Source organism: Protomyctophum bolini (genome assembly GCF_963924005.1).
Source record: "Protomyctophum bolini genome assembly, chromosome: 17".
NCBI lineage: Eukaryota > Metazoa > Chordata > Actinopteri > Myctophiformes > Myctophidae > Protomyctophum > Protomyctophum bolini.
This window is the reverse complement of record NC_137878.1, coordinates 21,082,273-21,104,389: the sequence shown is the minus strand read 5'-3', so window position 1 is coordinate 21,104,389 and position 22,117 is coordinate 21,082,273. Positions and strand designations below refer to the sequence as shown.

The window sequence follows — 22,117 nt, the reverse complement described above, 5'->3', positions numbered from 1 at the left end:
GAAAGAATAAGGCTCCATAAAAATGTACAAAAATAAATGAAAAAATGAATAAAGAAATCACGGGCACCTGATGTATCACCAAAAAAGGACGGGTGTTATCGATTAATCTAGCATGGATAAAATTAAGGTTGAAATTAGAATGGGATTGTATTGGAAGGGGGCAGCCAGGGCAGCTGAAATGAATATCAAATATCTAAATACTGAATCGAGCAATTTAAAAACTGTCTGGGGTGTTCACATAAGCCTGAGTAGACGATGAAATCACCACAAGTTATTTGAAAGTGAAATATTCCTGCCTGGGCCGTGAGTCAGCGGTCCAGGCACCTTGGCCGGTGGCCCGAGCCTGGCAGTGTGCCGCAGGCTCGACGGCCTTTACTGCATGTCACCCCCCCATCTGTCTCCCCATTTCCTGTCAGCCTACTGTCTGTCCCTCTATAAAAAATATAAAATAAAGGCGAAAGCCGCAAAAAGAAAAATATTATAAAGAAGTGAAATATCCCTGAATTATATTTGGTTATCTTCGATGCTACAGCCGTTCCACACATTGATGGCTCATAACTTTGTGACCGTCAACGACATATCTGATCTTTGCTGTCGGGAGGAAACCACCACCATTTTTGAGATTTTTTCTATTTTTGCTGATTGAATATTGAATGGAAAGTAGTAAAAAGCGTTTGGACAAAGCCACTTAACGCCATTGGACTCTCAAACTGTCCACCACCGCTCCCCCTCTCATGCAAGTAATTGACAATATAAGTCACAACACCAACATTGATGAGGCAGTATTGCTTTGTTTTCAAAATATAAGGTTTTCTTCATTTCCTGAAAAAAATATATTTTTCATTTCCTGAAGTGGAGTTAGGTGGTTTCTTTCCGACAGCATGGAGGAGTGATTGTTCAGATTGTACTGGAACCTACAGTGGACGGTGATAATGCAGCATTGAACAACATCTCCACTGAAGGTAATAGTATGGTACTAAAACATATAAAGTGTTGTTTACTATGCACAAGGTGGATGCAAAGAAGCAGAAAGTTGAGCCGATGCCTGAGAAACCCCCTTGTGATCCTGCAAAGATTAAAATGAAGAGATACGGATAGGAGCTTGTGGCTGCACGGAGAGCATTTTCATCTCATTACCCTAAAAAATAACCTCCCTGTGTGACACTACAACTGAGAACAGAGAAGTTGCATAATGCGGCGTGGTGCATTTAACAAGCAAATGCAAAACCTATGATGAGATTCAGAAAAGAATTAACGATCTAGGGACGTGGTTGGAAGCGTTCCGAGGAACGTTTCCAACTTGTAACCCATGATGGACCAGCCTTTTTTCATCCAAACGACCTGGCTGCCCCTCAACATCAAAATTATGAAGCTTGGTCCTACAATTCTAAGGAAAAGGAGATACTGTATATGTGTTTTAAACGCTGCCAGACATCTACTCAGCATGACAGAAGTGTAGTTCAGTAACGGCACTTCAATGAATAATAAACCTGATGGAAAGACAGCTGCGCAATTTATACAGAATATTCCATTTTCAAGTGTACTTGTGTAAGGTAGGAGTCTGAAGTGATGATTCACTTTACATATCATTGTTTTTTTTAGGAGGGGGAGGATATACATTTGGCTGGCAATATTGGTTTACAGTAGCTGGCGAGTTATAGGTATAATTTCTATGCATGTATCTTGGCCTTGCTTTACAGCAACTGAGGAGGAACCAATGGAAATATGGGGAAAGCATGCTTGCTACTGTAGTGATTAATGCACAGTCTAGGACATCTACAGAAGCTAATCCAAAACTTAGCTGTACTTGGGATTCATGTTGAATTAAATGCAACTAAATACAGAAATAAAAAATATTTGTTATACAGAAGAGAGGCATTTTATCACATAATTCAGCGGATCAAATGACTTGTCAGTAAAACCATTGGAGCCCTAAAACAAGGCTGGCTAAAACACATGGTGCAGCATGACTTATAGTTTAAACAGCTGGCATCATCAATATAGGAAAGCCCTATGCTCATTCCACTATGAGGCACGCACAAGTTGCAACTCGGAATGTGCATCTCTACGTCGCATTCTAGTTTTATATCAAGAATACCAACTAAAAGATTTTGCTTTTCACACATGTTTACTTGTCCTTTCCATCATTCATGTTAAAATGCTAAACTAATAGCAACTCATATCTATGGATATAATGGTAGTTAGGATTACTTGTGCAGTTGTCTCAAGAGGGAAAGAGACAAATAAAATCACAGAGAGAAAACTATTGAAATACATTCTCTGATCATCTACAAATATGCCTGTGATACTCTAACAGGCAGGATCCATTTTCAATTCCAGAGTTAACTAGACAACCCTCCTACTTTGACACGAAACCTGTGATTTGCTGTCAATCAATGTGCCGAGTTAAATGCAAATGTTGCCCTTTAAGTTACCAAAACGATGTTTGGTGCTGTGCAAATGAAGTGGGTGTAATATTGACTACACTGACTCAATATTAAAGTATAATTTGGGGGGTATAATTCTGCACTCATTGATTAATGTGCCACTAATATTAATATAATATAATAATATGAATTATTAGGAAATACAAAACCTTCTTAAAGTTCTCATCCACCCTAAATCCACCACCTCCACCACGATATCTCTTATACTCGTGTCTTGCAATAACGTGATACTTTATTAACAAATTAACATATTCTGGGAACTACGGATTTGGCCTCGACTTTCCTTAATGTTGGATGTTTCCCATTCCCAATGTTAGGTGAGCTATGCACGGGAGCATGTCCTTGTTGCAAGGTGCACTGGGTAATTGTCTCCACTAAATGCCAAAATTGTAAATGTAAAATGTAAATGTGCTTTCATTATAACAGACCATTTGGGAGAATGTGGCACAAATGAGAACACTGCAGAAATGGTTAGGATTGTATAATGCTAATCCATTAAACCCTTCTGCTGCTAATGATTATTCAAAGAAATACAATTTAACCCAAGTCTGGGGTGTATACATACATGAGGGAACAATATTGGCCAACCTGAACATTCAATCATAAGAATGCATGGAGGAATATGGCAACTTCCTTTCTTTCTAATTTGAAAATCTCAGACTGTCACAACAAACCAAACCAAACAAGACAGACAGAATGATGTGGAGAAGACATGTCAGCCCACGTTGACACGTGGAAAGCGCGCACGCGAGAGAGAGAGAGAGACAGAGAGAGAGGGAGAGAGACAGAGAGAGAGGGAGAGAGACAGAGAGAGAGAGAGAGAGAGAGATGAAGATGAAGATGGACTAACATGGCGCTGGCAGCAGTAGCGCTGGGCAAAGCACTGCTTGAGATGACGCCACACTTGGAGCATTTCAGGAGCAGCCGGCTACGCGCCTCCACTGGGACACTTCAGGACGCACGTGTACACACACGTATACGCACACACACATTTATATATGCGCGCGCACACACGCACGCACGAGCACACGCACACACACACACACACACACACGTATGCATTCATGCACATACAAATATATGGGTGGGTAAGGGCCAAGGATGTAGAGTTGTACAAAATATGTGGAAAATGTACAGGTGGGACACAAAAAAGAAAAAATAAATAAAGAAGAATTGAAACAAACAAGAGAGAGAAAAGGGGGGAAAAGAAAAGGGAGAAAAAGAAAGAAAGCCAAATTAAAAAGCAGATCTCATAAAGCGGCATCGATGAAAACAGAATACAGACTGCATCAGAGCAGAGAGACTCAAAGAGAGAGACAAGACATTTGCAACGTTAAGGAGTTAGTGTCTTTTAATCACTTTCAACCTGGCATCCCTATTTTTTGGCATAAGTGAAAACTAAAAATCTTAAATAGCAGATGCACAGTGTGTGCGTGTCAGTATCCTTGTAGAGGTAGAATTGTGACGGTTAAGCTATAGACCTTATACACTAGACAAGTTTAACCTTGCAACAGACAGCATTGTGGGAATGATGAGCTGCCATACACAAAAGTCCATTGTTTGTGCATGGTGCGCGCATGCGTGCGTATGTGTGTGTGTGTGTGTGTGTGTGTGTGTGTGAGAGAGAGAGAGAGAGAGAGAGAGAGGAGAGATAGAATAATAGGGAGCTCTTTAGAAGCTCTGTAAGCTATCTGGATATTTCTCTGTGTGCAGAGAAGCCTTATCAGGTTGTAAGTAGAGAACAGCGTATTCTTTTGTCTGTTTACTTACAGCTTGGTGCTTGGAGTCAAATGGAACAATGTCGTGTGCGTGTGCATATGTGTGTGTGCGTGCGCACTCTGAAGGAGCAAAGACTGATGCATGGGGCCGTGTGTGGACTATATTAGCATCCAATCAGAGCTCATTGCCTTTGTGCCAGCCACGTCCCCGTGGCTTCATAAGGAAATACATTACGCTAACGACAGCCCGTCCACTTATCAACACCATGTACTACTGCAGTACTTTACATACTTTAAGTATTTTCTTCTTTCATATGCCTACTCTACTCCATTGTGGAGTCCACAAGCAAGCTTCCCCCTCAAGGTTCCTTGTGGGGGGTCCCACATGGATCCTAATTAGGTCTGTAACTCTTGAGTGTACACTACAGTACTCATGGAATCAAATGGACCTGTAAAGCGGGACACATACTTAGGTGATAACCCTAACCACCAACGTTTGTGTGGTTGGTAAAAACAGAGGGCTGTGCTGGAGTGAGCTGCGAGTGGCTTATTGCCGCTGCGGCTCAGTGACATCATGTTGTAGTTTTCCACCGCGGTGAGTAGGTTATCACCTAAAAAACTGGAGTATGCGTGAGCCTTTAGGGTCCATTTGGTTCGATTTGTACACTCTCAGCATTATGGGGCGGTCTTTCAAAATAAAGAACCATAGCTCTACTCTACCCTAAATATTGTAGGCCTACTTTTCATTTCACTATGGCTTTAGTTGCTATAGTTACTATGCAGATTTAGATTAATAATACAAAACATACATTAACTGATAACATATACAGTATGATGTAATACATCACTATTTACATATTAATTAACACAATAATTTACAACTTAATTAATACATAGGGTAAGTTACCGAGCAGCACACACAGTAATTAAAACCAGCCCCGTCTTTAAAAGCTGCAACAAAAAATGGTGAATACACTAATTATTGCTACATTAAAATGGTGAACACACTAATGCATTAGTAATTACAACCCAATAATATGATTGTGAAATGGGCCATTCTGCATAATTTGTACTTTATATTGATGCAAATAATTTTGCGCTTTTACTCAAGTTTACTCAAGTTAAAATTTTGAATGCTTCTCCTTGTAAGTACTTTTCCATCGTGGTTTTCCTAACTGTACTTGACCACTCAAACTCTAACATCCCATATTGTGGGGACACCTTTGCAGAAAATTGCAGATCTTGCATTGTGACTGTTGTGGATCAGCAATTTTAAGCAAAGATATTTAATGTAGAGCAAAAAACCACTGAAAGGGCACCGGGATAGAGCCTTGAGGGACTCTGGTCAACCAGCATAGGGTTCAAGTGGTTACGTAACAAATAGCCTACTTGGTTAATCTCTTATCTCGATTGCATCACTTGGGGTGAAAGCTAATATAACTAGCCTGGCCGTCTCTACTGTTAACCCTTAGAAGTGTTGATTGTGACAGCAATCTTTTATTTCTTTTTATTCAGTCTTTTGTCATAGTCTTTTGAATAGTGTTTCTAGTTTTTGTTGACTAAATATCATAATATCTTATCTTATATACAGTTGATTTTGTAAAATGACGTGCCTTTCAGTTCTACTGGATCTCTTGTCCACTAGTCCCTCCCTAACATTTTTGTCTATTTTTCATTTGTTAACTAAATAAATTGTCAGTAGTTTTGTCTTTAATAGTTTTAGTCATCGTAGTTTAGTTTTTATTTAGTTTTTCTCAGTGAAAAAAGGTAGTCGACAGACATTTTTCGTCACAGTTTTAGTCGACAAAATCAACACTCATTTTAATATATGTCTGGGCGACCGACAATGGAGAGAATGTGTGGAGAGAGAGAGAGAGGGGGAGGGGTGGTGAAAAAGAGAAGATTAAACAGATGTGTATGGAACTGGAAACATAGATCTATGGCTGGAGGCTGCAGATATATTCTGCACTCATTGGATTAGTAAGGATGATAAACCACCACACGCCACACATGGAATTAGAAATTCTGTGGTGTGTGCATGGGCATGAGAGCCTGCAAGCATGCACTGGCTGGCTGTACAATAACTGGGTGTATGTGCGCGTGCGTGTGTGTGTACACGTGCTGACATGCGTGTGTACTCTACTGTATGTACAGGTGAATATTGACGGTTAAGCTATAGACCTTATACACTACCTTATACACTAGACAGGTTTAACCTTGCAACAGACAGCATTATGTGAATGATGCCATACACAAAAGTCCATTGTTTGTGCATGGTATGCGCACGAACGTGTGCGTGTGTGTGTGTGTGTGTGTGTGTGTGCATATGTGTGTGTATGTTTGGCGGAGGTTAACTTACCCTGCCCGCTGTTTCTTAGACTTGTCTGAGATGCCATCTCGTGACATCAGTTTATTAAAAACCACTATTCCGATGAGCATGTTCACCTAGACAGGAAAGAAAGAGTTAATCGTTTCTTTCAAAATATGATTATAGGTTAAACAACATAGTGCACTGATTATACATGTTACACTTTTCTCTGCAGTAGTGTTGTAGTCGTGTCCACCTATAGCGAGTCCAAGTCAAGACTATGTCCGAGGGGGTTGGGGGTGCAGTCCGAGTCAAGCCTGAGTGTGGGGAGTGTGGGGAGGGGTCGAGTCCCAGTCGAGACCGACGGGAGGCGAGACTGAGTCGAGACCGAGACCAAAGTCTTTGTTCTTTGTACAGAAAACACTGCGAGAGGCAGGCGTGTCAGCTACACTCCGTTACTTAACAAGATGGCTGTCTAAGCACCAGACAGCTCTCTGATAATGTTAATGTGAATGGGCTCCTCATAATATACATTTATTTCATTGCACTGCATAGTGACTCGTGACTCGAGTGGACTCGGTGGGGGGAGAGTCCCGAGTCCCTTGGTCTGAGACTGAGTCAAGTCCAAGTCAAATTCTGTGCGAGACCGAGACGAGACCCAAGTACATGAAAAGGTGGACTCGAGACCGGACTCGAGACGAGTCAAGGACTCGAGTATTTGTTTGCAAACATTGGGACTGGGCGCACGGGTGACTGTTCCATGTAATCAATTCCCAACAGATCTCCAAACCTGTTGTTTTGGGGAGCGCTGGTTTCATTTAATTCAACCTCCCCTTTGTGTTGGCTAGTGAGGTGCACCCTAGGAGACATTTATACTTCAAAGCGCAACAGTATTGCGAAACAGAGAACAGCTGATATACAAGCTCACATCGCATCGCGGATGCTACTGTTGTGAGCGTAGAGGTCTGCGTGCTCGACACCATTGCGGGACGAAGCATACGTATACAACACTACTCTGCAATCCTGTGATCTTTCCACTGGAATGAACACCACTGCAGGACACCATTCTGATGTGTTCAACTGTCTATAGTAACTATAGTAAAATACGCACATCACTTCGTGGAGGTGCTGGGTTCAAAAAGTAACATATGAAAAGAGAAGGGAAGAGAAGAGTGTGCGGGTTCCCTTCTCTTTTCATTCAACTGTCTATAGTGCCTTGAATACCCAAACTGGTTAGCCTGCCTGCTAAGTGTGACAAACATCACACACACACGCACGCATGCACACGCGACACGCACACACACACACACAAGCACACGCGCGCACACACACACACACACACACACACACACACACACACACGCACACACGCACACACACACACTCTCTCTTAGCTTAGCGCAGATTTGGCACAGCCGCACATTTTCTATTCGGGAAACACTGCCCCATCTGGGGGATTTTCTACGCGGATGACATGTCCCTTTATAATCCTTATTGTGTATGCTCTGCCATGGTCTTTCCCCTTTACTCTAACCTCTCGCTCTCCCCTCCCACGCCCCCTTCGGCTCGTCATTACCAAATTACTGCAAAATATATGAAATCATACTGTATCAACCACCATGCACTACTTAATACTGAGAAGCTGGTGGTCAGGAAATGGTCAAATTAAATACATGGATCCAATGCAGTTTAGTCCCAAGCTTGAGGTGAAGATTAGGAACCAGACAAGCAGGATATTGTATGTTCAACCACTTGGGACAAGACTAGTCCCTATTCTGGGGTGAACAATCTGTGGAAATATAGCAGGTCTACAAGCCTGGCTATTTTTCAGTGAAGAGATTAGGTAAAGGTTAGAGGGAAAATAGGTGTGGTATGGAGCCCTGGGGACTGTGGCTTGCACATGATTGCAGCAGGCAGACTTTAAACGACTGACAGGCAGCCAGAGGTGTAAAATTCCAACCCCCCACGCACCCAGATGGACATGGAAAACAATGAAAAAGCAATGCTATACTACATGATATGATGTGATATTTACACTATAGCAGTGACAAAAGCATGGTCGTTTTGTCACTCGGGGTGGGACAATTTTGGGTCTCTGCTCTATATGTAATGTGTCTTCTTGAGACAACTTATTATTGTTTGGCACTAAAATTGAATTGAAAATGTAGCTGAAAATGTAGCTTCATATTGCTGGCTTCCATTGAAAATAACTTAGTGTAGCCTAGTTTGTTCCTTCATCGCCAATAGCTTTAACGCAGCATGCAATTATTAGTTATCATTATGTTGTCAAGGTGGGCTGCTAATGTCCTTGGAGACTTCAGATTTATTTTTAATTTGTGTCCTTTTTCCAAAATTTTACACCATAATGTGAAGTGAGCAGTGTCTTTGCAGGGTGTGCTTGTGTGTGCTGCAGTGGTCAATGGGTGGGTGTGTGTGTGTGTGTGTGTGTGTTAGGCTGCGCAACAGTGACACACAAAGCACTTCTTTGGAGACGTGTGCCACCTCTCAAAAATGCGCAACACTCTGCAAGGGCCTTTACTCTTGATCAAGTCAGGTCTAGTTTGATTTCACATGCCTATTATGAGATACAAAACCATGTCCCACGACTGGCGTAATGGAACTATAAATTTTTATGTGACAGATAAAAACGTAATGTGGGGTTTTATGTATTTATTGTAACATCTGTTGCGTAGTTGCGTCTCCCGTGAATATGTCAGCGTCATCAATTATAGTGCTATATAATATGATATGTACGTTTGGAGGTGCAAGTGCATGCCGGTTGAATCTTCTCTGAGAAATGGCAACAGGCTCTGAAAGAAGAATTTCACAGCCTATGGGTTACATTGGTTTTCTTTCAAAAGTAAATAAGTAAAATTAAATAAACAATAATAATAGTGAAAATGTGATCAGATCTACAAGCTTGCAAGCAGCTGTACCAGCTTGTGAGCTTGTATCTGCAAGTTTCACTACTTCAAAACTATATACAGGGCTTAAAGAGGCATGAAAGTGAAACTCTATAGGCTGCTTTCGTAGTTTGTTTACTGGCTAAAAGAAGATACAGCAGAGCAGATTAAAGAATCATGTACACAAAACCTTGGCAGGATATAAGCTATATGCAGCTGCTGCTAATGAAATTAACAGTGGGTGTGTTACTTAATTTAGGTGTGCCCAGAGCCATGGTGTACTATTTTTGTTTTAAATATATTTTATCCCACGATCCCACTTTTCACCTGACAGGGGGGAGTTTCCCCAGCCGGACATATCACGTGGAAGGAACACGTTATTCCGACCAGTTCCTTTCCCCTCCATCAGGCACCCCGGCTGGCCAGGGGGAGGTAGTTTAGGGATTACTGCATGTTTTTTGTGAGGGTACCTACCCTAAGGGACACGGGGAGAACATGCAAACATGCAGAACCCTTTCGCCAACCACTGATGATGCGGAGGAGGGAACACGCCCCCAGCGGGAATCGAACACAGGACCATGTGATGCGACAGCACTATGTGCCACCGTGTCCCCTAGCCATGGTGTACTATTAACACACGTAGTCGCTGCAGGCTGCAGCTGTGTTGCTTATAATATATCACGGCGTACTACAAGGTCAGTCTTGTGCAGCATGCCATGTTGTTCGTTACCCTGCTGTAGTTTTAAACCTGAACTGGAAAGCAAACTGAAAAATCAGCCTAGGGGTTTCATCGCCTCTTTTAAGTGATTCATTTCCATTTGATTTCTGGCAGAATTCTTTATCTTAAGCCTCTGACGATCCCATCCTCTTTCTCTGGGTATTCTATCATCTCTTTGTGTCTACATCTGGCATGGATACATGCCCACACAGTGCCAGACTATGGGCGAACCATTGCCATTCTAGTCGTGTCTGGGCCGATCGAGCGTTGTGAGTCAGCACCATCCCGCTCTGCTATTTGCCTAAGGCCAGGTTCATTAAGCCGTTAAGACCTGAGGACCCCATTCTACAAATGCCTTCTAAAGGCATGTCGGAAAAATGTTTCTATGTCAGTGTTGATCAAACGCTTCCATTCCAGTATTACATGTATTTGGCCGCTGACCCACTTCAAAATATGTTGTTCCAGGGACCTCCAAGAAGCAAATATTTGAGTTAAAAATGCTGTGAAAGCATATACTGTATTCAAAGATTTGCAGCACATTTTCACGACATTTCAACAGCTAAAGTATTAAATTATGTGAATAAACGCTAAGGTGACACAGATGCGTTCCAGGTCTTAATGTCTTAATTAGAGATGAGTCCTTTGGGAAGCTGTGTGTTTCTCTGCCTGACGCCCCACTCTCATTACAGCAGTGTTGTCAGAACAGACCCTATAGCCACAACACTGGGGACCTGGGACCCGCGCACACCGTCTACATGCCGATCACATGCATAGACCTTTGATGTAGAGCCGTTACGGTTTAGCTCACAAAGTCAGGGGAGGAAAAGGTATTTGTATGCACGCACACAAACAAACACAAAATGATATCACAAATTCAGGGCCAAGTAAATGGAAACACACCACAGTTTGTAGGCAAACACAAACATAGGCGTGAACAATAGTGAAATTGAAAATGCCATGAATAAAACTTAAACAGCCGGCGATTCTTTTTTGTACCCAATTGTTCTCTTCTATATAGTTTTTTTGTTCGTTTTTCGACAGATTGATAAACAACTTGGCTACACAGATAATTCTGTCAGGGCGTCTGCGTAGTGGTAAGGAATTGTAATCGGTTTCATCACAGTGGACTTTGATTAAATCAAATATTGAAGCGCTTGCTTTATCATATTGATGTGTCTGCATACACATAAGTGTGTGTATGTGTGTGTGTGTGTGTGTGTGTGTGTGTGTGTGTGTGTGCTAAATCAAAGGAACTCCTCACAGATCAACACATAACTGTCTAGATCCCTGAGATTGGAGCCTCCAGCAACTGACTGTCTGTCAGCGAGGACGAGGAAACACTAGACAGTATATATCAAAACTCACCAGAACAATGACAGCTGCAGGCCCTACAAAGGCATAGAGCAGACCACCATCCAAGGACAGCCAGCAACTGGTAAACAAGGCACACAGGAGGACACAGGGAAGACATAGTTAGAAAAACCAAGCAACAACAAAACAGTGCAGAGCTTTTGTAAAGCGCCTTGGATAAAGGCGCTATATAAATGCACCATTTACCATTTATATCATAGAATTATCTCTGCTGTCGGGAAGAAACCACCTAACTCCAAAATGTTCATTTTCAGGAAAGAAAACATTATATTATGAAAACAAAGCAATACATCAAATTTGGACTTTATATATTTTCAATTACTTGCATGACAGGGGGAAAGGTGGTGCATAACCCACGTTCCATGCTATTTAATACATTGTCTCCCCCTGCGTAATACGATAAACCCGCTGTTTGTTTTATGTGTTTAATTCGCAGTTTAATAATTTAAAAGAAATTATTCTGGGAAAATGATTTCAATGCAAGTGAACAGGGTTTTACACTGGGCTCCATACACGAGTACTGTTTGTTGTTCACGACGGTGGATTATTTTTCGGTTCGACAACAGACTATTTTCAGGGGGATTTTCATGGATCAAAGGTGCAAATACTTTGGCGTATGCTCCAAAGGTAATTAAACAATCCCAGCAGCCTGGGTATATGTCATATTTTAATTTATTACATGGCTTGGTTGAATGCTTGATTCTGATTGGTCAATCGCTGAATTCAGCAGTGAGTTATGTGTTGATAATGACCGCTCCGCTGTATAACAGACCTCTGCCTAATCAAACCCTCAGAGCACCTGCTGCGCGGCTGCGCCCTGCTTGATTTACTGCTGTTTCCAACATGACAGCCATGTAAACACACACACACTAGTGACACACAATGTCATTTACAGTTAAACATTACTCTCAAGAATGTTTTTGAAAACATTTGAGTGAGAAATAGACGAAGCAGTACCCGGAAATGGATTCTATTTGAACAACTCACTTCCTTGTTTTCGGACAGTGCTGCAGCCCTGCAGCTGGCCAGACGCAGCCAGTGCAAACTTATGGAACACTTTTTTTGTTGTGTTTTGAGTCAGTGATTAATTTATGTTAGGTAGCCATGTAATGAGCGGGATAATATCTGGCTAGGTGGTCATTGTCGGGATATAATTAACCTTCAATGTTAACCGGCTTCGCCTCTGTGGTTAAACCCGTCTGTGAATTATCTCCTGACAATGACCACCTAGCCAGATATTATCCCTGGCTTACATAAAGTGTGGAAGGTGTTAATCAGTCTCTGAAACAGGATGATACGGGTAAACTATAAAGTACAAAGACATTGATTTGCAGCCAAGTGCTTGTGGCTCAATGGGCTTGAACAGAAAACTCAGTCCCATCAAGGAGAATCTGTATTTGCCGAACAACGATGCCCACACCAAGCAGCGTAGGAAGCCGAGACAATCGATTCTTCAGTAGTCTAGCATTGATTTTTACGGCAAATTTAGTCTTTGGAATGAAAAAAAAACAAAAACTAAGCTATGATCACTAAAACTTAGACTAAATATATTGACAATTTCATCAACAAATATTTTTTTTTACTGAAATATTAGGGAAGGACTAATGTGAGGAGAGATCCAGTAGAACTAAAAGACAAGTCATTTTTATCTGTGATTGCGCAAGAAAAGATCTTCTCACAACGCGTTGTGACGTCAAAATACATTAATAAAGTCAACAAAATCAACTGTAGATTTAGTCGACTAAAACATTTCAGGTGACTAAAATATGACTGAATGAAACAATGAAAGAGTAGGGAGACCACCTCTAATGATTGCAGATGTGCTAACCGCGTATCACCAGACTTGCCTAAACAAGACAAAAAAACAAAAAGGGTTTTTCCGGTAGCTGGTTCCGTTTTTTCGCCCACGCTTTGTTTTGGTTCCCCCAATACCCATTTAAATGCTGTTAGTTTAGTCTCGGCAGTCGTTATGAGTTGAAATAAAACATGGATTATACTAAACAAAATATTCCTATAAGCTAAATGAGCTACAGAGCACAGAATCCCAAAAGCACAGAATCGTAAATAATGTCAAACCCAATCTCACCCAAACATGGTGAAATAGCACGAATTGGCAATTCCGTACATATACTAGTTAAAGCCAAAGTCAAAACAGTGTACAGATTTTGGGGTTTTCCAGGCGTGTATGTACGGAATTGCCAATCCGTGCTATTTCACCGTGTTAGGGTGAGATGAGCTCAGTGACTACAACATGACGTGAAGTTATTTCCACTCCCGAGCGGATCAGTAACCCAAAAAAAGGGAAATGATCTCAGGCTACAGACGTGCTAGTTATATTGTATGAATACGCTCTAACACAGATTGGTCATAGAATAAATCTTTGTTCATCAAAATAAGTCCTGGATTGTAGCTTTAAAATGGGATGTTTATATCTCGTTTTCAACGCTGCAGCTTGGAGAGGATGTGCCTTCCTGTCTTCTTCATTTGATTTACAATACCAGCTCTGTGTCTATGTTGTGTGCAGAGCTACTGTAAATCCTGTTGAGGGTGTGTGCCTGAAAATAATGTGGTTAGTGCCTTTTGTTATTGTAGTGAATAGGGATTCACTTTACTCAGTAGCGCTACGAGCAGTAAAAAACACTCCACAGTTCAACTTTAACTTTCTGGTAAGCACAAGGGCTCAAAAGTACTTTGAGTAAGGCCCTTGGTACATCGCACTCTCACTATGTAGAATGCAGTCTTGCGTAATTTATTTCAGTTTGAGCCTTATTGAGATTTAATGAGTTCAAGTTTCTCCCCCAGTGATATGATCGTAGTATACGGAACCTTCTGGGTTGTCTTAATTACAGCTCAATAACAGAGAGGGAGAGAGAGAGCGACAAAAAAATAAAAAAAATAAGACGAATATTACACACGGGCCAAAAGCATAAAGCGGATGTTTAGTAAAACACAGTTCTCAAGTTAATGAGTTGCTTAATATACATAGAAGACCAAAAAAAATAAAAACGAAGGAGAAGACGGCTGTTTAGGAATTCTAATCAAAGTAGCGCATTAAAATAGCGAATAGCTTGAAGATTACAGTGGAATTGTTTCATTTTCCGCTGTAAGATGAGTGGCTGCAGGTGACACACAGTTCAGATGTATTATACAGCAGGTTATTGTCCAATGTCCATTCACCAGTAAACCAGTCTTTGATGGAAATTACATATCCATTAGGGGGTGGGAGGTAATATAAAATAAATAAATGCTTGGTTTAACATTTCCAGGACCTACTTTGCAGATAGCTGTGAGAGTGTGAGTGCAATTAAATGCAAGCCAGGGAATATATGAGTCTTTACTCATATTCCATAATGATCTACCCAGGCCAAAAAGCCTATGTATGAAATTTGTCACTGAACCACCAAGCACGGCTAACTGACATATAGCAGTCAAACACTACTCTGATAATATGTTTCAGCGCTGATACGTTGCAATGCATAATACCGTGAGCGATTGTGTTTTTTGATTTATTTATTTTTTGCTACCGCTGATGCAAGTGGTTTGGGTAATTCTCCGTCAAGAGGAGCTGTCACTCCCAACAAAAAATATTTCACTGGTAATTGGCTGCCGGTGGTGGAGTTTCAGCTGCTGAATGCCGTTTAACTTTTCCAACTTTCCACCGAAGTTAGGTGGGAGGAAGAAATCCGAACGAGGATGAGATCAGGTCAGGGGTGTGCGTGGGTGTGTGATGTCTACTATCTGTACCAAGTAGACCTACTGCACATGTAAACAGAGCTGCTACCTTTAAACATTAAATCTGAGGGGTTATTTTGTATACTATTTAAATAGTAAAAAAATGCTGCTATTTGTCCCAAAGTGACCGCAATAAAAAAATGCTACTACTTGTTTCATAAAAGCTTTATACCCTGTATAACGTACAGTATATGATGATGCAATGAGACATAGCTCTGTTTAAACAATGCTGTACAGCCCTCCAACTGTATATACTTTCGCCATTTTTGAAATGTAAACGTATGTTTTCTCATGCCAATAAAGCTCCTTTGAATTGTGCGTGTGTGTGTGTGTGTGTGTGTGTGTGTGTGTGCATGTGTTGGGGCGGTACTCACTAGCTGGCCGTCCCGTAGCCTCGTGCTCTGGTGAAGCCCACCGTCACGGCCACAACTAGAGCTGGAAGACCTGCCAGGAAGGAAGTTTCCAAGTTTTCAAATCATCTTTTGAAAAATGCCGAACTACAAGCTCACAATTCGTCGCGATGCGACACATTGTGAGCTTGTAGATCCGCTATTTTCAGTGGTTCAGTGGTTAAAACTAGTAACTGACGTTTTCAAATAAATGTAATGGATTAAAAGCACAATATTTGCCTCTGAGATGCAGTGTCTCACCGACCACCCCCCCCCACCCCGTTTCCTGCAAAGCTGCTGTAAATCTGTCAATAAAAGCAAAAAAGCCCCCACACATATCTTTAAAAAATAAATTAAAAAAATAAACAGTGTTCGGTCGTGCCAGAAAGTAACACAGCACGTCAGTCTTGTGTTGTTTTCCGAAGGAACGACCACGTAATACAGCTCTTCCTATTTAAATGCTAAGCAGTACATGCAATAGTAGGGTAACCTTACACACACATGCAACCTATACCTCGCTCCAGGCACGGAACCTAGCTTGTATCAGAGAGCATATACTGTAGCCACAGGCAAGAGAGCTATTTATTCCCTCTGATCAGAGGTTCTAATGCTCCAGGGGGTCCCCACCGTCAAAAACTATCTGTTTAATCACTTTAGTCTCATCGGACTATTTTCTTTCTCTTATGAGGTCCCTGGCACAACATCATTCCAGATGGGGCTCTGCTGCAGCCAAATCCATGTCAATTTGGGCAGTTCCTTTTTTCTTCTTCTTTAGAACCACTGCTATAGATATTATTATAAGCTTGCTTATAATATCTATACGCCAGCGGTGTGGACCTTCCTGGCGCACTTTCATCTCAGGCTAGCAGCTCTCTCCATAATGGAGGATGCCTGTGTGTGTGTGTGTGTGTGTTGGGCGGTGGTGGGTGATGGGTGGTGGTGTGTGCCCCCGTACAGCATGTTGATGCGAGACAGATAGAGAAAGGGAGTTCATGAATCTACGATTGAAAGTATGTGGGCTGATCATTCCGTGCGTGCATGCGTGCTCGTGTGTTTTTACGTGTTTGCCAGCGCATATGAGTATGTGAGTGATTGTCAGCCAGCGTGTGCCAACTAAACGGCAGAAATATGCTGGTTTGATAATGAGCTTGGCTGAGAAATATTCATGTAATTAACAAAGCTGCGATTAAGGCGGCAAAATGAAAAGCAATCAGAGAAAGTCACATTAGGGCTAACGAGGAAGACGGTGGGACAGCAGGCCTGACCACTCGCCAGGAGGCAGACACGTTCAATTAGGAAGGGACCTTTCCCTTAGATGGAACTTAAACACAGTTGTTGCAACAAGTGGACGGGCGCGAACACATACGCCGCGCGCGCACACACACACACACACACACACACACACACACACACACACACACACACACACACACACACACACACACACACACACACACACACACACACACACACACACACACACACACACACACACACACACACACACACACACACACACACACACACACACACACACACACACACACACACACACACACAAAAGCGCTCGCATATGCAGTCTGCTCCCTCTTACACGGTCCAGTCTCCTGTTACCATGGCAACTGATATCAATCAGAATTTTCTTTTTCTCTCCCTCTGTGTGTGTGTGTGTGTGTGCATTTTTCTTCGCATTTTCCTTCACATTGTCCCTTCACATTGTTCCTTCACATTTTTCCTTCGCATTGTTTCTGCATGTTTTCTTCGCATTTTCTTCGGGTGGGGGGGCATAGTAGTTACACTACATGAGCGTCAGAGGGTGTATTGGCCAATACACCCTAGCAAATACCAGCATTGAGAGCCCTGAGGGACGCCGCTCAGCCGTAATGGGGTCTAAGTGGTTAAGTACAGTATTCGAGTAAGTGTACTTTAGTTACTGACCACAACTGCAACTCCCCCCCCCCCACTAACCTCCCCCCACCGTCCACAACATGTACCCCCTTTCTTCCTCTGTTGTCCTCTGGCTGTCCGTTCCAACAACCATATCTGTTAAGGCCATCTGTGCCTCCACGGATCAGATAGTTGGGATCGATGGCTGGTGAAATGAACGGGGAGGTCGGGGTGGTGGTGGCGGCGGCTGTGATTCTCCGGGGACGGACGGACAGGAGGGGGGGGGGGGGGGGGATGATATCCCACCACCTTCCTTTTATTCCCCCGTCACCCGACTCACAGCGACGACGTGTCCGTGAGTGAGACACACTCACGGCGGAGGATGTATACATTGTGTTGTTGTCGTGGCATGGAGATGGGGACAGTGAATGGACGGCGAGCGTGTACAAAGAGACTAGAGCGAACAAAAAGGCCATGCGTGTGCTTTGTGTGTGTGTGCACATGCATGCGTGTGTGTAATGTATGAATCCATTCAGTGGTGGAAAGGAACATGGTGGAAAGTATATACTCAAGTATTGCACTTATAAGTACAGTTTTGAGCTACTTATTGCTATTGTTCTATACATTTAGCTCCTACTCCACTACATCTCAGAGGCAAATAATGATTTTTACTTCACCTCACTACTTATAGGACAACTATAGGACAACTGGCAGCTCAAACATATCATGCGTAGGGCAACCAAATGGTCAGCGTTACTATAGTTACTAGTTGCGTTCAAATACTTTGCATAGTTACTAGTTACTTTGCAGATTTTAGATTAATGCAAAGTTGGAAGCTTGTAGATTGCCTTTTCTTTTTTATTTATTTTTGCTTTTTTGTACATTTTGAAAAAAACAAAAACATAATGCACCAACTGAGTCCTTACCCCAGCCCAGGCACAGAAAGCGCTTGCGTATGAGGCGAGACCTCATCTTGCCGATGACTGCCAGGTAGGACTGCCAGGCCTCGGTCAGAACCCAGCAGAAAGACGCCAGGAAGAAGAAATGGAGGAAGGCAGCAGTCACAGTGCACAGACCCTATACAAGGAGAGAGAAGAAGAAGAAATGGTTGAAGGCAGCAGTCACAGTGCACAGACCCTATACAAGGAGAGAGAAGAAGAAGAAATGGAGAAAGGCAGCAGTCACATTGCACAGACCCTATACAAGGAGAGAGAAGAAGAAGAAATGGTTGAAGGCAGCAGTCACAGTGCACAGACCCTATACAAGGAGAGAGAAGAAGAAGAAATGGTTGAAGGCAGCAGTCACAGTGCACAGACCCTATACAAGGAGAGAGAAGAAGAAGAAATGGAGAAAGGCAGCAGTCACATTGCACAGACCCTATACAAGGAGAGAGAAGAAGAAGAAATGGAGAAAGGCAGCAGTCACAGTGCACAGACTCTACGAGGAGAGAGACACCGCTGGATTCATTAGGTTATACATTAGCTATTGAAAAAATAGCAGATCTACAAGCTCATAGCTCGAGCTGCTATCTTTGAAAAATCATGAAAATGTGTGAAAATGAATATATATATTCTTTCACAGCAAACGTTTTTAACTCAAATCTTGGCTTCTGGGAGGTCCCTGGTACAACATATTTTCAGATGGGGGTCGTCGGCTAAATACGTACATGTAATTTTGGGGCTTTCATTGACATGATCATTCTGTGATCTTGAAACAGCGCTGCTACACATATGTACAAAAGAAAACGCACAGTAACATTCCGACAACATAATATGACTAAACATTACATTAGACAACGAGACAAACTAAAAACAAAACAAAAAAGAACTAAGCAATTCAGATGAGGAGAGAGAGTGAAAAAGTGACAGAGAGAGCAAGAGTGAGAGACAACAACAACGAGAGAAGCGAGAGTCTAAGAGAGGACGAAGGAAGGTGATAGACAGAGAAGGTGAGAGAGAGAGGGAGAGAGAGAGAGAGAGAGGGAAAGAGGGAAAAAGAGAGAGAGAGAGAGAGAGAGAGAGAGAGAGAGCATTTAGTTAAGAGACACGTTCTGGAAAGGTTTGACAGGGAAACAACGCTCGTCTGAGAAGGCTGAATTGTTCGAGTGGAAACGTCTCTTCCACAAAAACACTCTTCATAGCTGTTGAATAAATTCTACAAACTAAAGCGGGAGGGGAGACAGCGAGCGAGCGAGAGAGAGAGGAACAAACAAGGAGATTGAAACACAAAGAGGAGGGAACAATTTGCTCAACACCAATTCTGAGGCCATTAACGACTAGCTTCCTTGTGGAATAATTGGCTACAGTGCAGCAGACCTTTTGTGCTGCTGTTGTTACGTTTGCGTACAATGGCACATAGGTAATTTTGTAAATGACTGAGGGTTTTAACCCCTCAGCATCCGTTCTGCGGGGAACATTAGCCAAAAATATTAAACATGTACAAGCTTGATTCTTGAAACGAGATTCTTGGAACTGTGTTGCTTTCTAGGAAACCGGCCGACCTTTCCACCAGATTTAAACAGAGCTTTTGTACTCTTTGGTTCAGTTGGTGGCGCTAATATACCTAAACACCAAATATTGAATAAAAAGGAATACGTCATACACTGGGGTCGTTGCAGAGCCTAATACGGGCCGCCGCACAGCACAAACGGGAGTAAACAGTATCCACGTGTGAGAGCACCCTGTTTACTGGATCCCCCTTTTTACATGACATTTAAGTCTTGGTTTTGTTTGGCAGTGGGAACGTATCTTTGTTCATAACGCTACTTCGGTTTAGATTAGCTGCTGCGAGCGTTCGTGCTATTATTGCAGATTGCATTATGTTCACATATCTCATCAGTGTCTTTCCGTCTTCCAACCTACTGATTATTGACACACCCAAGTATGTCGCCACGGTTCACAAGATGAACCAGCGATTTTGTGGTTCCCGTTCCGAACAAAACTTTAGGGTTCAGAATGCACACGTTTTCAGTTGTAACACTCGGAAGTGGTTCAAAATTACGCGGGAAAGAAGAACCCAACCAGCTCAACACTGGTGGAAAAGGGCACTAGGACTTCAGGTGTTTTAAGTGTGTGTTATGCTGCGTTCACACTAGTAGCACACAGCATTAGAAAATGAAAAGACCTTGACACTCAATTGATTTTGCAGCATAGCCTTGTTATGAGGGTGCTGATCAAGGCATTTTTCCTGAAATACTGGCGCATGGTGTTAACCAGGGGCGGAGGTACCGGGGGGGATGGGGGTGTCGTTTCACCCTGGCCTGTGACTCCAGTGGCCCGGGCTGTCAGATGATCGATGGACGACCACACAGCGTTACACAGTCACTCACGACAGATACCCCATTCAAAGCATTATCTCTCAGGGCGCTACAAATCTATCTTCACATCCTGCAAGTTCACTTAAGAAATAAATCTAGTGTTGACTAAACATTACAAGTATAGCTCTTATTAAGAGGAAGTCTGTTTGGGTTGTAGCCGAAACAGACAGTTTCCATGACATGACAGACAGTTGCCGGGAGGGAGGGACTGACAGTAAACATTAGAAGTGATGGTGGTCGTGGTGGTGGATTAAACACGTCTTTAGCCAAAGTTTATATGTTTACCATATGAGAGCCATGCTGCGCATCTTTGACTTAAACAATGTACATATACGTTAAACATGGTGGAAGTGGATCCTCAACGGCGGCGGCAGCCAGCATTAGGTGAGTAATGAATTAATTGTAAAAGTATTACGCTGGTAAAATCAGCAGCTGCCCAAAACAGGCAGGCTACAGTAGCCTACTCACTGTCACTGCCTGCAAGGACGTACTTGGAACGGTTGGCCGCCGTGCCATATAACATTTTAGTTCAGAAGTGGGTCCACCGTGCACTGAAGAGCAGGGACTTTTACCTGTGAGCTCCGCGGGTATCTGGTGCTTGCACACATGCAGCATACAAAGAACTACGATTTGTATTAGCTTGCCTGACACGGTGACACCTTAATCAAGTTGAGAGAGCAACTTATATGCAGTTGGTGGGATATGTTTATTTTAAAGTGATGTTACGCGGCGGCAAGCTTGGCCGTCGATGGGACAGTACAGTATATGGCATCGTGCGGTCACCCCCCTGGCCGGGTACCAAGTGGTTCCGCCAGTGGTGTTAACCACACTAACCCAGTTGGGTGTATATTGTGTGGGTATATGCGTGCGTGCATGTGTGAGTGGTTGTCTGAAGCTGTGTCTTACCTTGCCAAGCGTTTGGGATTGTCCCACAAGAATGAGCATATTGGAGGCCAGGATGGAGAGACAGAAATTCACCAAGATGATTGATCTCTCCGAACGAATATACCTACGGTACACAGAGAGAGAGAGAGAGAGAGAGAGAGAGAGAGAGAGAGAAGAGAGAGAGAGAGAGAGAGAGAGAGAGAGAGAGAGAGAGAGAGAGAGAGAGAGAGAGAGAGAGAGAGAGAGAGAGAGAGAGAGAGAGAGAGAGAGAGAGAGAGAGAGGAGAGAGAGAGAGAAACGATAAATAAAGAGGTAAAAAGGTAAGGTTGTTACGATCATGCATTTTAGTTGATGCTTAATTAGAAATAATTGTGGTAAAAACGTGTGGACAACGACACTGAAATAATGACAGAAATATGGCATTCATACTGTACAGCAGCTTT

At 42.6% G+C, this 22,117-nt stretch overlaps 1 protein-coding gene across 1 annotated transcript in view; it reads right to left on the bottom strand.

The window, feature by feature from the left end:
- Positions 1–22,117, bottom strand: part of adgrb2 (adhesion G protein-coupled receptor B2) — a 311,424-nt gene that overhangs the window by 36,395 nt on the left and 252,912 nt on the right. Inside the window, exons 19-24 of the mRNA XM_080787040.1 lie at positions 21,696–21,798; positions 18,400–18,550; positions 15,572–15,641; positions 11,460–11,526; positions 6,525–6,610; positions 3,298–3,396 (exon numbers count right to left, since the gene is read on the bottom strand). Of these exons, the coding sequence (XP_080643166.1) occupies positions 3,298–3,396; positions 6,525–6,610; positions 11,460–11,526; positions 15,572–15,641; positions 18,400–18,550; positions 21,696–21,798 (576 nt within the window). The remainder of the gene's footprint in view (positions 1–3,297; positions 3,397–6,524; positions 6,611–11,459; positions 11,527–15,571; positions 15,642–18,399; positions 18,551–21,695; positions 21,799–22,117) is intronic.